The sequence below is a fragment of the Aspergillus pseudotamarii genome (genome assembly GCF_009193445.1).
Source record: "Aspergillus pseudotamarii strain CBS 117625 unplaced genomic scaffold BDV38scaffold_5, whole genome shotgun sequence".
Classification (NCBI taxonomy): Eukaryota; Fungi; Ascomycota; class Eurotiomycetes; order Eurotiales; family Aspergillaceae; genus Aspergillus; species Aspergillus pseudotamarii.
The window spans coordinates 532,961-547,363 of NW_022475019.1; the positions used below are offsets into that span (position 1 = coordinate 532,961).

General features: G+C 50.2%; 5 protein-coding genes across 5 annotated transcripts; 2 read left to right on the plus strand and 3 right to left on the minus strand.

The window, feature by feature from the left end:
* Positions 1 to 56: 56 nt before the first annotated feature.
* Positions 57 to 2,914, minus strand: BDV38DRAFT_236194 (uncharacterized protein). The gene is made up of 2 exons (XM_032053430.1): positions 2,783 to 2,914; positions 57 to 2,643 (listed from the first exon to the last, which is right to left on the minus strand). Exons 1-2 carry the CDS (start codon positions 2,820 to 2,822, stop codon positions 521 to 523), a joined length of 2,163 nt encoding a protein of 720 aa, XP_031918307.1. The 5' UTR covers positions 2,823 to 2,914; the 3' UTR covers positions 57 to 520.
* Positions 2,915 to 3,312: 398 nt separating this feature from the next.
* On the plus strand, positions 3,313 to 8,277 carry cpcC (putative protein kinase (Gcn2); the record flags this gene model as incomplete). The annotated part of the gene is made up of 4 exons (XM_032056685.1): positions 3,313 to 3,531; positions 3,597 to 5,660; positions 5,705 to 7,922; positions 7,973 to 8,277. 4 exons carry the CDS (start codon positions 3,313 to 3,315, stop codon positions 8,275 to 8,277), a joined length of 4,806 nt encoding a protein of 1,601 aa, XP_031918308.1.
* cwc2 (active spliceosome conformation promoter CWC2) lies at positions 8,235 to 10,109 on the minus strand. The gene is made up of 3 exons (XM_032051653.1): positions 9,657 to 10,109; positions 9,090 to 9,561; positions 8,235 to 9,026 (listed from the first exon to the last, which is right to left on the minus strand). Exons 1-3 carry the CDS (start codon positions 9,924 to 9,926, stop codon positions 8,536 to 8,538), a joined length of 1,233 nt encoding a protein of 410 aa, XP_031918309.1. The 5' UTR covers positions 9,927 to 10,109; the 3' UTR covers positions 8,235 to 8,535.
* Positions 10,110 to 10,291: 182 nt separating this feature from the next.
* Positions 10,292 to 12,258, plus strand: BDV38DRAFT_236206 (putative GTP binding protein (Gtp1)). The gene is made up of 10 exons (XM_032053431.1): positions 10,292 to 10,527; positions 10,600 to 10,628; positions 10,697 to 10,711; positions 10,776 to 10,800; positions 10,863 to 11,181; positions 11,272 to 11,381; positions 11,437 to 11,582; positions 11,641 to 11,698; positions 11,762 to 11,926; positions 11,983 to 12,258. Exons 1-10 carry the CDS (start codon positions 10,499 to 10,501, stop codon positions 12,188 to 12,190), a joined length of 1,104 nt encoding a protein of 367 aa, XP_031918310.1. The 5' UTR covers positions 10,292 to 10,498; the 3' UTR covers positions 12,191 to 12,258.
* Positions 12,259 to 12,289: 31 nt separating this feature from the next.
* cpa1 (carbamoyl-phosphate synthase (glutamine-hydrolyzing) CPA1) lies at positions 12,290 to 13,982 on the minus strand. Its single transcript, XM_032051652.1, has one exon. The coding sequence runs from the start codon at positions 13,834 to 13,836 to the stop codon at positions 12,481 to 12,483; it is 1,356 nt and encodes a 451-aa protein (XP_031918311.1). The 5' UTR covers positions 13,837 to 13,982; the 3' UTR covers positions 12,290 to 12,480.
* Between the last annotated feature and the right edge of the window lie 421 nt (positions 13,983 to 14,403).

The window sequence follows — 14,403 nt, forward strand, 5'->3', positions numbered from 1 at the left end:
AATGTATAGATGGACCTATAGATACGAACAGAATATACAGATAGATGATGTCATCATTGGAATGAGATATCCAGTTAATATGCATTGATGGACTCTGCAATCGGGTAATTAGCGTACTTCAACAAGTCTTAGGACTCGTGGGTCAAGTTAAGTGAATGATAAGGACAAAGTAGAACAGAACAGGGGTAGCATGTTCAATGTAGGGTATATTCCAGACATAGACAGGCGCTGGGCTTGTCACTTGCATGACGTATCAGACAAGAACAAAAGGGAAAGAGATTATTCCCAAATGGGCGTAGGAAAAAAAAGAACCGTAGGGAAACAGGAGAATGGATACATCAGATCCCAAGAAAACGAGAGCGCCTATACCCACAATAGCTCCTCCCTCCCGCGCGCCAGGAAAAAAACAGAAAAATGAGTGAATTACCCTCCTCAGATCCCAAATATTAAATAAAGCTATTGCCGATTCATGACGGTAAAAAAAGAAAAAAAAAAATAACAAATGAAAAGTTTTGCCCAATTAGGCCCGGATCATGTTTTCTTTCCCCTCTTGTCTAATCTTGCGGTTGTCTTGTTTGCGCTTGAGGCGCGCTTGAGCGGCTAGCATTCGTTCTACGGGGATGGAATCCCTTTGGACGGACGCGAGACTTTGTCGCCTTTTGGTTCGATCAGGGAGATGATAGGTTTGCGGCAGGCCTGTTATAGCGTCCAGACTGTATTTTGAGGGGGAGCGGCGAGCGCGTAGTCGTTCGGTACGGATTTGTTTGCTATCTTCGCGGGTCGCGAGGTGATGAGCGAGGGATGTTATGGTTGAATGGGTTGGGACGTATGAGTGGTAGTTCTCTGGGTTGTATCTCTGTCTAGAGGTGCGTCGGGTGGGTGGTTCGAGTGGTTGGTAACCGGGGGGTGAGGATGGCGGGATATCATCGCCCTCCAGATGGTGGGTTTCTTTTGGTTTATGAGGTGTATCATCTAAGTATGCCAGTTGCTCACTGTGATCCTCTGTTTCCAGGCCTAGGGCTTTTGAAGCCCGCTTAACGTCTAGCTCGCCTAGTACCGTTCTCGTGGTGTGCGAGCGTCGATCCTTTGCGCGTGGGCTTGGGCTTGGTGGTTCGTCCATGTCCTGAGTCTCATCGTGTTGCTCCTTTTGAGGGCTGTCCTGTCCAAAATCATACACCTGGACCCCAGTATAGCCCTTGTCTGAGTGGCGAGTCCGCGATCGGAGTTCAGGAAGGCGCTCGAAAGTGGTCAACTTCAACTTCAGGAGATCAATCTGGTCCTGCATGCGGCGACGCTCATCATTGAACGACTCCCTGAGACCGTCTTCTTGCTCGCGGTGTTGTTGTGACGTCGATTTCAGACGCTCTCTGTATTCCTGGACCCGTAATTCCAATTTGGCTTCTCTCTGCTTCAACTTTGCTTCCTTTTCTTTGCGTCGTCCTTCATACTTGGTCATTTCTTGTTTAACGCGGGCTAGAGTTTGTTTCAGTGTCGCGTTCTCCTTTTCGAGGTTCGAAGCCTTCTGTTCCGAGCTTTGGGCCAAATCCTTGAGCTTGGTGAATTCCGATTGTTCACGCTTCATCTCCTCAAGCTTAGCGTTTGCCTCGCCCAGTGCCTGCTGGGCCTTGCGCAACTCTTCAGCTGTGTCCCCAGAAGTGTCATTTGCGGTCTCGGAAGATCCTGCGAGATTCTCTACGTCATTATTAACAACACCATGCTGTTCTAGGAGTTTGCGCAATAAGCCAACTCGGTGTTTGTACTGCAAAGCCAGCGCGGTTTGTTTGGTGAGTTCCTGCACCAGCTGCTCCTTGTCTGCTTTCGAATTCTCTCCAACCATTGTCGACGCGAGCTGAGTAACGTGACGTTCCATCTCAGAAACCTTCACTTCTTCCTCCTTGAGTTTTTCGGCTAACCGTAGGGCTTCTTCATCCTTCTTCCTGGCGTACGCTTTCGCAGCTGAGCGATACTGAATAAGTTTCCTTATTTCTTGGGTGGTTTTGGTTCTATAGCTATCAAACTCGGCTTTCCAGTATTTGCCAGACTGAGACCGGGGTTCGTTTAGGTTGATAGTGTCGTCGCCGGTATCATCTTCCGTTGACGACGCCGACTGTGCCACCGGCTTCGGTTCGGTGGACTGAGGGTTTTGTGAGGCCTCCGACTCCTTGGGGGACTTATCGCGTGAGTCCATCAGTGCCTGCGTTAACTTGCTCCGCGGTTTAGCCTTCCCATCTGAAGAATTGATAGACCACTGGCTAGTCAATGGAGTTCTTGATGACTTGTTAGGTGATTCGCCTCGCTTGCGCTCATTGTCGACAACGCCATCGCCGAATGAAACCGTCTTACGTCTGTTTGATGCAGTGCCAGGGGTGACAAGGATGCTCTTAGTGGGGGACGCCATCGCATTCACAGCCATATCAATGTCGGCTTTCGTGGCTATCGGAGCATCGCTCGTGTTCCCAATAGTGGGCTTCAGCGACAGGTTCGCGCGGGACAGCTGATTGGCTGTCAGATTCTTCTGATTCGGTTCCCGCTCCATCTGGTCCTCGTCATCAGCCCCAGGGGTGCCAAACAAGGCGCTCTTGAAAGCGCGAATGGCGAACACAGGTGCAGGCGTTTCAGGAGGTTCCAGCACCTTTGAGTTGTCTATGGAGATAAACAAGGAATAAACAAGTCAGCGCGACAGCCGTACGATTTTGCGTTGGGGGGGAAGATCGCAAGTCCGCTATTGGACCGACCACGGGGCGCGTGCCCAAGCTTCATGCGGCCAGCGAGAGCCACGCACCTGCAAACTGCTCGTTCTGCCCAGTGATCCACTCCAACATCGCGCCTGCAGGACAAGGTGAATCAAATTACTAACAAGATCGAGGGTCGCATTGCAGGAACGGACACCATTGGCGTCTTATCAGAGGTCACGACCAAGCCGCGGGATTGACGTGGAACGCTGTGCTTTGTTTACGATGCTCAGCGGGGACGCTAACGACCCAAAGGCGGTCAGCGGAAAAACGACGGTGCGAGCCTTAAGGTAGTTTAGCTCGTCCTATAGTTACCGCTCTTTTACTCCCAATTTCCCGTGTCCGTCATTTGGTTCTTCCCTTAATCACCCCCACTAATTTTAAATTATAGTCACCAACTGTCCCTTGTACCTTTCCCGCCCTCTTTCTTTTATATTGGTACCTGGTCAGTCTGAATATGTCCCTTATTGAAGCATAGAGGGCTGCAGCTTCGGCTGCAACTTTGTCACAGCTATCGCGTGGCAAAGATTCATCTCGACCTGGGTGCAATACTTTATCTCACACCGCCCGACGCCCCGCTATGCCTCACAAGCAGAAGAAAACTTCCAGCAATGCCCACAAGAACGGCTCTCCCCGGGCGGAGAAGAAACGTCAATTCCCCCCGAATGCCCCTTCGCTCGCCCTACCAGTAGTGGCCCCGACCGATTACGAGGAGATCCACCGGAATGAAATTGAAGCGCTCCGCTCAATCTACGGAGATGATTTTGAAGAAGTTGAACATAAGCGATCTGCCTGGCAGGTATGTCTTGTTTTCCCTCGCCATTCTTCTTGTCCACACTGGTTAATTGTGATTCCCGATCCTAGCAATCGTCAGATGTAGTGTTCAAACTTCACTTGCGTGCTTCGTCCAATCCGGAGGTCCGTCTTGATTTGCTGGTTGAACTGCCCACAACCTATCCCAAAACCTACCCGAACCTTTTCTTGGAAAACTTAGACGATCTACGACAAGGGGCCCGGTCGAGGATTGATGACATCATCCGGACCAAGCCGAAATCCCTCGTGGGGTCTGAGATGATCTACGAGATTGCCGTTTCTATACAAGATGTTCTAGAGGATGTGGCAGAAGCTAAGGCTCAAAATAAAGACCTACCCAGCCTGGAGGAGGAGCGCATGGAACAGGAAGCTGCCGCCAATCAGCGCGCTGAACTAGAAAGGCAAGAAGAGCTTCAGAAACAAGAGGCCGCCACTGCGGAAGAGGAACGAGCACTACAACAGCTATTAGAGGATAGGCTTAGAGAGAGAACGAAAGCCCGACTCTTGCGTCGCAAGAGTCGAACCTCTGGAATAGACACGGGCAGCGACATTGATGCTGGGGAGAATTTCCCAGGTGCAATCTCCTTCGACCCGCCCCTCGTTATGGCCGATAGCGACGAAGGGCCGTTGGTTTTCCGTGCTGTTTATGGGAAGACGCTTCTCAAGAGTGCCCAGGGAAAAGACACGTATGTCGTGAGACCAGTGGTCACTGAGAATAGGTGTCATGCTCCTCTCTTGGTTTTAAAGGAGTATTCGATCGATGAGACGCGACTATCTCCACTTGCATTCAGAGAGAAAATGCGTAGCAGCGAAGATAAATTGGAAGCTCTCAAACGGCTACGACATCCAAATTTGCTGGATTTCGTTGGGTTCAAGATTTACAGGCCCCTCGAACCTGCCAGTCCTCAGGACAACACTTGGAGAATTTATCTTCTTCTCGAGCATGCAAACAAGGGGTCATTGTCCGAGTTTCTGGATATCGTAGGGTCTGTACCCGTGGAAACTCTGCGAAGCTGGACGATCCAACTTCTTGAAGCGCTTGAATTCTATCACCGGAGCGGCTTTGTCCACGGGGGTATTCATTGCGGGTGCATCATGTTATTGCGAAACCAGACAGGTGGCACTATTGTGAAGCTGCAAGCGAGCATTGAAAACGCCCTTCCTGATTCTGCCGGCAACCGACAGTCATTAGAAGCTTCCAAGTCACCACTTTGGCTGCCTCCCGAGTCAACACAAGGGAATACTTCGCCGACCATGAAGACAGATGTGTGGGATTTGGGTATAGTGTTTCTCCAGATGGGATTCGGTAAAGATGTGCTACAGCGTTACACTTCGGCAAACGCATTGATGGGAACACTCGGCTTGTCTGCTCCACTGCAAGATTTGCTTAACGAATTCTTCAGAACGGATCCAAAGAAGAGACCGACAGCCTTCCAGCTCCAGCCGTCCGAGTTTTTCCGTGTTGATGCGCCTTTGGTGTCTCACTCAAGCACCTCAAACTCCATATCACTGCCGAGACGTCCTCGCTTTGATTCGTTTGGAGGCTTGCCAGCTTTTTCACGGTATTATCAAGACTTTGATGAGGCTGGTCGCTTGGGTAAAGGTGGTTTCGGTATGGTGGTCAAAGCGAGAAATAAACTTGACGGTCGTCTGTATGCAGTCAAGAAAATTACTCAAAGATCCGCTGCTGCGCTTAAGGATACACTGTCAGAGATTATGCTACTGTCACGTCTTAATCATCCCTACGTAGTCCGTTATTACACTGCTTGGATTGAAGAGGATTATGACTTCGTGGATGAGGAAGCTGTATCATCTACGGAGGGAGATCCTTTCGCTAGTCAAGGCTCTGAAGACTCTCAAAACTCGCAAGGATACGGATACAGCACAGGCGGACTCGATTTTATCAGCTCCAGTGGCTACCCCAAGATTGAGTTTGGCTCTGATAGCGAGGAAGAAAATGATGGAACGTTATCCAGCCGTGGTAATGGGGAAACACCCGAAACTTATGGCACTGGAAGTGAAACCGGCAAGGAACTTAGCAGAGTGAGATCTGGCTCCCAAGGCAGACCTGTTTCCACGACATTGTATATTCAGATGGAGTACTGCGAGAAGCATGTAAGTATACACTTGTTCACTACTGCCTAGCTATTCTTATTCAGCTGACCATTCGAAAGACCCTTCGTGATTTGATCAAGAATGGTCTGTACGATGATGTCGACAGAACATGGCGTTTGTTTCGCCAGATCCTCGACGGACTGAGCCACATCCATGGTCATGGTATTATTCACCGGGATCTCAAGCCCGACAACATTTTCATCGATGTTGCCAATAATCCTCGCATCGGAGACTTCGGTCTTGCCACAAGTGGCCAATTCACGACAGCTGTGCGCTCTTCGACGGCTGCAGATTTTGAAGGAGACTTTACTCGCAGCTTGGGTACGACATACTATGTCGCACCAGAAATGAAGTCCGGTTTTACGGGTAACTATAATGACAAAGTTGATATGTACTCTTTGGGAGTCATTTTATTTGAAATGTGTTATCCCCTTGGGACCGGCATGGAACGTGACCAGACACTCCGCGCTATTAGGGAGAAGGAGCATACGTTACCACCTATTTTCCAGTATTCGGAAAAAGCTCTCCAAGGAAAAATCATCGAGTCACTATTGAGCCACAACCCCAGCGAACGACCTTCAGCTTCAGAACTTCTCCACAGTGGCCAGATTCCTCTCCAGGTCGAAGAGGAAACCTTTAGGCGGGCGATCATGCACTTACTGTCTGATCCTAGCTCACCTGATTATAAGAAGATTTTGTCGGCTATCTTCTCACAGTCTCCTAAGAAGTTCGAAGACATCGCCTGGGACATGGATTCCCGCGGGACACCAGCGGCCAATGAGCTGCTGGTTCAAGGTTTAGTCAAGGAACGTTTGACCTCTATTTTCCGCAGGCATGGGTCTGTGGAAACTACAAGGCAGATGCTGTTCCCAAGGTCTCAACATTACAACAACGGAGCTGTTCGGCTGCTTGACTCCACTGGTAACGTGCTTCAGTTGCCTTTCGATCTGACTCTGCCAAACGCACGCGCCATCCCGCGACAAGATCCTTCCCTTGAGAAAACATTCGCATTCGGTACTGTCTACAGGGAGACTTCTCATGGTGGTGAGCCTCGGACTCACAAAGAGGTGGACTTCGATATCGTTTCACACAACACGTTGGATCTGGCTCTGAAGGAAGCTGAAGTCATTAAGGTTCTCGATGAGATTATTGAAGAATTTCCGCCTTTGAGGTCGGCTTCTATGTGTTTCCTTGTAAACCACTCGGACCTACTTCAACTTATTATGGAATTCTGCCGTATCACTCCTGCCCAGATTCCGCTAGTCAAGGAGGTCGTCAGCAAACTAAACGTGGGAAAATGGACCATGCAGAAGATTAGAAGTGAACTTCGGTCGCCGGCAATCGGTGTTGCCTCCACTTCCTTGGATGAGCTTGCAAGGTTCGATTTTCGTGACTCCCCGAAGCAGACGCTGAAGCGTCTGCGAGCCATCATGGAGGGTACCGAATTCGCCGAACGCTTGACTCCCATCTTCGTTCGAATAAATTGGCTGATGGCGTATCTCCAATGCTTCGACGTAAAACGAAAGGTTTACGTCAACCCTCTCGGGAGTTTGAACGACAAGTTCTTCCGGGGTAGCATTCTGTTCCAGTGCGTGTTTGACAACAAGCGACGTGATGTTTTCGCGGCTGGTGGTCGGTATGACTCCTTAGTCCAAGAGTTCCGCCCCAAGGTCTTAGCGAGCCGTCCTCAAACTCATGCTGTGGGCTTCAATTTGAGCTGGGATCGACTCAGCACTGCCATGCTCGAGTATATAAAAGGCTCATCCAAAAGCCATGTTAAGCACCATGATGTTGAACCCGCTGCTTTTTGGAAGACCAGGAGATGCGATGTACTCGTTGCAAGCTTTGACCCAACGATTTTACGCACGACAGGTATTAAAGTTGTTCAGGATTTATGGGCCAATGACATTAGTGCTGAGCTAGCCGTTGATGCCTCGTCTCTTGAAGAACTTCTCTCTCAATACAAAGAGCATAATCATAGTTGGATCGTTATTGTCAAGCAGGATAGCCAGGAACGAGGCTTTAAGGTCCGGTGTCTGGTTCCTAAGGAGGAATTCGATTTAAGGAGCTCTGAGCTTATACCATGGCTTCGAAATGAAATCCGTGCTCGCAATCAACGTGAGGGCGCAGTCGACTTCCGCCAATCTCGAATGCCTAGCCAACCAGACCCTGGTATTGACGGCGAAAGGTCGAGCGATGTGCGCATTCTAGTCCCTCAACATAGGAGCAAGAAGACTAATAGGAGGAATATTGTTGAGAATGGTATGCCTTAACCTGCTTTATGGTGCTTAGTGTTTACTAACGAAAAATAGCTCTTTTCCGTTCTCGCGAGGTAATCGAGGATGCCTTGAATGGGCCTATTGCCGCGATTGATACGCGCGACGATATACTCGAGGCGATCAGAGACACCCGACTATCGGACCCCGAGAGCTGGCGCACAGTCATTCAGAGTGCCCCCTTGACTGAGAGGAAGTACCTCAGTCAAGTCCACGAGCTACTCAATGACCTGGCTCACGAGAACCATGTCAATGACGGCGCGGACAACTTCAGCAACGCTTTTCTATACAATTATCGTACAGGTTCATGTGTTTATTATGATCTAGGACGCAGCAAGTAAGAGAAAGAGTCATGTGACATGTGTTATGCATATTTCCTTTGTTCCTCGTTCTTTTATGCCTGAAATAACCGTACTATTCATTTTTGGTTTTCATTCGATATATTATTGGCATTGGTGTTGGATGTTTATCTCCTCTCAGCATTTTATAGCGAACTATACCCGCAAATATACCATGCAATTCAGCGAGCAAATAATGTGACGTTTCAAGGTATCTTTCTTAATATACATAATTTGAAGCGCAATATACCATAAACCGGTTTAATCACTTTCATCATCGCTTCCGTACCCTACCAGAGGCCCCCCCGAGGCTTGCGGAGCTGCTTGTGTTGTAACATTTCCGCCTGCTAGTCCCCTCAATGCCGCAACAGTAGAGCTTGAGAATATGCCACCGCTTTCCGATTCCTGCGGAGGGGCAGAAGCAGAAGACGTGTTCTCAAGCATGAGTGGTTGGTTCGGAGCTTCTAGCTGACCTTGGTCTCCCTGTCCAGCATCCTCCAACTGCTTCGTCCGGGTATACCAGACCTCATCAGGAGGCTCATACCCTTGCAAACCGAAACTGCCTTCGATCTTCTTCCTCTTTCGAGCTTCAGGATCCCTCCCTTCCAGTTCAGCAACAAAGTCCGCCGGCAACGCCCTGCGTACCGCCTCCGCAGCTTGTTCCTCCAGCCTTCTCGCCTCACGCTTCTGAGCCAGTGGGTTCGGGTCGACCGTCGCCCAACGCACATTCAAGATCTCATTATTGTCGAGAGCTTCCAGACAATCAGCACACCAGAACAACCCTCAACAGCTCAACAAAAGAAAGAAGAACTTACACTGATGCGCCATAGCCTCCTTCGCAAACTCCGCCTGTGCTAGAGTAGTATACGTGACGAAAGCCACACCCCTCGACGTCAACACACGTATTCTCTCAATCTCACCCCACTCGGCAAAATGCCGTGCAACAACCTCCTCAATATCATCCGTAACGTGAATCCGACCCACATACAGCGTGCGGTTCTGGCGCATAAACGATCCAACACCGCCCATGTCATCACGGTAGTCGCTAAACTTGTCGCGGCCGAAACAGTCGACGTTCGGACTGAAGAGATCATGGATAGTGGGTAGACGGTGCAGATACTGGCATTCCGGTCCGAGGTGACAGACGCCGCGCGCGAAGAACAGACAGAAGTAGGAGCCGGTAACCTTGTCGGCGCGCGTGTAGCCGCTATCTTTGGAGATGTTGCATCGTGATGGGGCGTGTTGTTTCGATAGGTAGCTGTCTTCTCTGTCGCCGCCGGACCATTTCTGGGGGTCATTGTTAGCTTCTGTTGTTCAAATTATTGATATAGACACAAATCGCATAGCGCGATTGCGTACAAGGGACAAAATATAAAACGTACATTATACCAGATGTTAAAAACTGTACCCGTCTGCGGAGGCGGTTCGGACTTGACTGTGGCGGGATCGACCTGGATGCGTGCTGGACGGCGCTTCTTTCTAATGATCTTCTTCTTCTTCGGTGCGCCTTCCGCGACAGCGGACTCGGCGGGCTGGGTCACGGCGAGGGCATTTTCCTCGCTGGCGACTTGGTGGTCTGGGGCATTTGTTTCCTCGGGTGAAGCTGTGGGTTCCGTGGATTGGGGGGGTTCAGCTACTGCGGTGTCTGCCATGATTGTTGTGGTGGGGTTTAGGTTGGAGGTTGGAGGTTCTGTCTTGATCTTTATCGCGGTCTGGGATGAGATTAATCGAGCTTGCCGTCTGGAATCTGGTCGGATTATGGTTATGCCGATTGCGATGGTAGATGCATGTGGTATTGATATCCCGCCTATACTGCGATACTGAGAAAGGGATTCATATAAAGTAGATTAAGTGTAACTGAGCGACTTACATTTTGAACTCAGGATATAGCTTCCCTATTCAATGCATGATGAAATAGATACTATCATGTTCTGAGATCAAAGAGACCCTACAAGCGGTCGGGACAGCGGTAACTAATATACGGCAGAATCCCCCAGAACCACCGATTATGTAAGGCAGTTATTTTGCGAGATTTTGATACATGATTGTTCCCCCCAGGCTCCCCACTCTTATCGCAGAAGATCGGACCAGAATACCTGTAGCCTGGTATCTCTGGCATATTCTACATCTGACACCCTCCAGGGAAGCCGAATCACGGGCAGCCTCGTCGCAGTAGTACTTGTTATCGCTGAATTTTGAGTCCGCGGGGCTCCCAACCAGCAAAATGGTGAACATCACGGAGAAGATCAAAGAGTACGTTTGGATGGACGAATCGCCTCGGAATGGGCTTTTCAAATGGAACTAGATTCTGATATCAAATAATAGGATTGAAGATGAGATGCGCAGGACGCAGAGTAAGCTTCTTTCATCCCATTACTCTTCCCCGGCTTTATGCAGAACCCCGCCGCTAATTCGATACCAGAGAACAAGGCCACAGGTGCGCATACCACAACCACATCGCCCATGTTAAAGCAAATTGTCGAATTCTAACCAATGACCAGAATACCATCTGGGTCTGCTGAAGGGGTACGAACCTCAACCCAACTCCACGCAATCAAAGCAACCCAGCTAGCTAACCACTCCAACAGAAAGCTCGCCCGATTAAGAGCCCAACTTCTAGAGCCGACAGGCGGTTCCGGCGGCGCTGGCGCAGGTTTCGATGTCAGCAAGAGTGGTGATGCGCGTGTTGCCCTTGTCGGTTTCCCCTCCGTCGGTAAATCGACGTTCCTGAGCAAGATCACGAAGACGAGGAGTGAGGCTGCGGCGTACTCTTTCACCACGTTGACTGCTATCCCGGGTGTTTTGGAATATGGGGGTGCGGAGATCCAGATTCTTGATCTTCCTGGTATCATCGAGGGTGCTGCTGAGGGTAAGGGAAGAGGCCGTCAGGTTATCTCTGCTGCTAAGGTGAGTTTATTGCCCACTTTCTTCTTACTTTCTCCGGGCGGTGGTTGGAGAAAGTTATGATGGGCAACCACCTGTCTAACTGGTTACCAGACTAGTGATTTGATTCTCATGGTTCTCGATGCCACTAAGCGAGCAGAACAGCGGGCACTCCTAGAGGCGGAATTGGATGCCGTTGGTATTCGTCTGAACAAGGAGCCTCCGTAAGTAATTGTTCCCTGGAATTGAACCCAGCGAGCATCTCGCTAACAGGTCCAGAAACATCTACCTCAAACAAAAGAAAGCAGGCGGAGTGAAGATCACCTTCCAGACACCCCCAAAATACCTCGACGAAAAGCTCATCTTCAACGTCCTCCGTGACTACAAGATGCTAAACTGTGAAGTTTTGATCCGAGATGAATACGGTATGTCCCTAATACCCAACCACAGTGGCCAATTATATACTAAGGTATATCGCAACAGCAACAATCGACGACTTCATCGACGTCATCATGAAAGACCACAGAAAATACATCAGATGGTGAGACCAATCAAACCCCACGCTTTTAAACGTTGTACCTGAACAAAACTAACACTCAAACAGTCTCTACGTATATAACAAGATCGACAGCATCAGTCTCGACTTCCTGAACCAACTCGCCCGTGAACCGCATACCGCCGTAATGAGTTGTGAACTAGACCTCGGCGTCCAGGAAGTAGTTGAACGGATCTGGAAAGAACTTCGTTTGATCAGAGTATACACGAAACGGTATGCGTCTATCCTGCAGCGTGGTAACCCGAAGATAGATATCTAACGTTGAGCAGGAAAGGAGAAGAGCCTGATTTCAGCGAAGCGTTGATTGTACGGAGCAATTCTTCCATCGAGGACGTCTGCGATAGCATTCACCGGACGTTGAAAGAATCGTTTAAGTATGCTTTGGTGTGGGGTGCAAGTGCGCGGCATATCCCGCAACGAGTGGGATTGGGACATATTGTGGCGGATGAGGATGTGGTTTCGATAGTTGCGAAGTAATTGCGATATGGGGGTTACTCCTATGAGACGAATGCCTTAGAACTAAATATGACGTGACCCTGAAGCGAAGCCAGATATTACAGACTAGAACTTCTACGCTTAGTGTTTACACAACATTCAGTAGCATTTACACGATGCTCAAAATACTGCAAGTTTGAACAGCAAGTTTTTTCAATTGCTAAATAGACCCATATGAACCATACTAAATATTAACCTGAATTGAATGACATTCACATAACCCATTAACCCAAACTCCACGCACAAAAGACCAAACCCATGACGACAATTTTTTAGGCGGCAGCAGCAGCGGCGGCGGCCACATTCTGCATGCCAATGGTGGGCTGCACGCCAACACGCTCCTTAGCAAGGAGATCGACCAAGAGAGGGCTAGGCATGCTATCCCGAGTGGGGTGGAAAGCCGACTGGCTAGCCTTGTACTTGCGCACGCTGTCAAGGTAGATGTCGAACAGATAGGAGGAGTCGAGCGGGCCGCCCTTGGCCTCGGGGTGGAACTGAGTGCTGAAGATGGGACGGGTCTTGTGGATCATACCCTCATTGCTAGAGTCATTCAAGTTCACGAAGTAGGGCTTCCAGTCGGACGGCAAAGTCGAAGCATCAACGGCATAACCGTGGTTCTGGCTGGTGATGTGGCAACGACCAGTGCTCATGTCCAAAGCGGGAATGTTGTGGGCACGGTTACCGTACTTGAGCTTGACGGTACGAGCACCAATAGCAAGGGCCAACAGCTGGTGTCCCAAGCAAATACCAAAGATGGGCACCTGGGAGGTCTCCATCAAGCGGCGCAGGTGGTAGGCGGTCTCCTGGCAGTGGGTAGGGTCACCAGGGCCGTTGGAGATGAAGACACCATCGAAGTGGTGGGCAACCTTGTGGATAGGGTAGTCGTAGGGGAACACAGTGATACTGGCTCCACGGCTGACCAAGCTACGGAGAATGTTCTCCTTGACACCACAATCGATGACGGCAACGTGGCACTGAGGATCGGCGGCACTCACGTGGAAGGGGGCCTTGGTGCTGACCTGACGGACGAGGTGGATCTGCTCAGGGTCCACGAAAGCTTCATCCTGGTCGGCGTCGTATTCCTCACCAACAGTGATACGGGCCAGAGAAGAACCCTGCTCACGCAGGTAGGTGACAATGGCACGGGTGTCAACACCGGAGATGGCAGGGACGCCCTCACGAGCACACCATTCGCCAAGGCTCTGGACGGCGGTCCAATGGCTGTATTGCTCAGCCACATCGGCAACCACAACACCAGCAGCCTGGAGATGAGGAGACTCAAAGTATTTAAGAAGGCCGTGCTTGTCCTTCTCGGTCGAGGGAACACCGTAGTTGCCAATCAGGGGCTGGGTGAAGACCAGGATCTGACCACGGTAGGAGGGGTCAGTCAAGGACTCGGGGTATCCAACCAGGGAAGTCGTGAAGACAGCCTCGCCGGAGATGTTGGAGCGAGCTCCGAACGACTTCCCGTGGAAGATAGGACCATCTCGGATCGTGAAGGTGGCACGCTCATGGGCAACGCGACCGTTGCGCACAGTGGCCATGAACCGAGACTGGATAGAAGCATTCACGGAAGGGAAGGCAGAGGCCCTGGCGGGCATTGCCTTGAAGATTCGGGCAGCGAACATGTTATGTCAAGTGTTTTAAAGTAGAAGAGTGTACGGTTGGTGTTTGAGAAAGGGTTCAGTAGTTTCCGGAAGCTTTCCAGAGATGATCCGAGATGTAGTCCTGCAAGCAATCCCTCGTTAGTCCCAATTGATCCATACCGACAATACAAGTCGTCATCCACGACCCGGAAACAGACAAGTTTGTCCATCACGGGGGTGTCACGTGGACATGCACTGGGGGTCTGCATACCTGAGAAGTGAAAGTCGAGAAAAAACGCATAAGCGCGACGGTGCTGTTACCAGTCACTAAAAAATGGATAAGATAGGAATTGAGAAAATGTTGCTTAGATCGACATCGACGAGATGTGCGTGCAGAGAGTCTGAATCGTTGGAGATATGGAATGAGTCAATAGGAAGAGAAGAAAGAGGAAGAGAAAGAGTGACGAGAGCGGCGGATCTTAAGGAAGAGCGGAAGAAACTCAGCGCCGGCCCGGTCGGAGGCACGTGACGCGCTACACAGACTTCTGTGGGATCCCGACCAATCAGGGGGCCGATTATTGGCTCGATCTGCCTGCGCTATCGGAATGG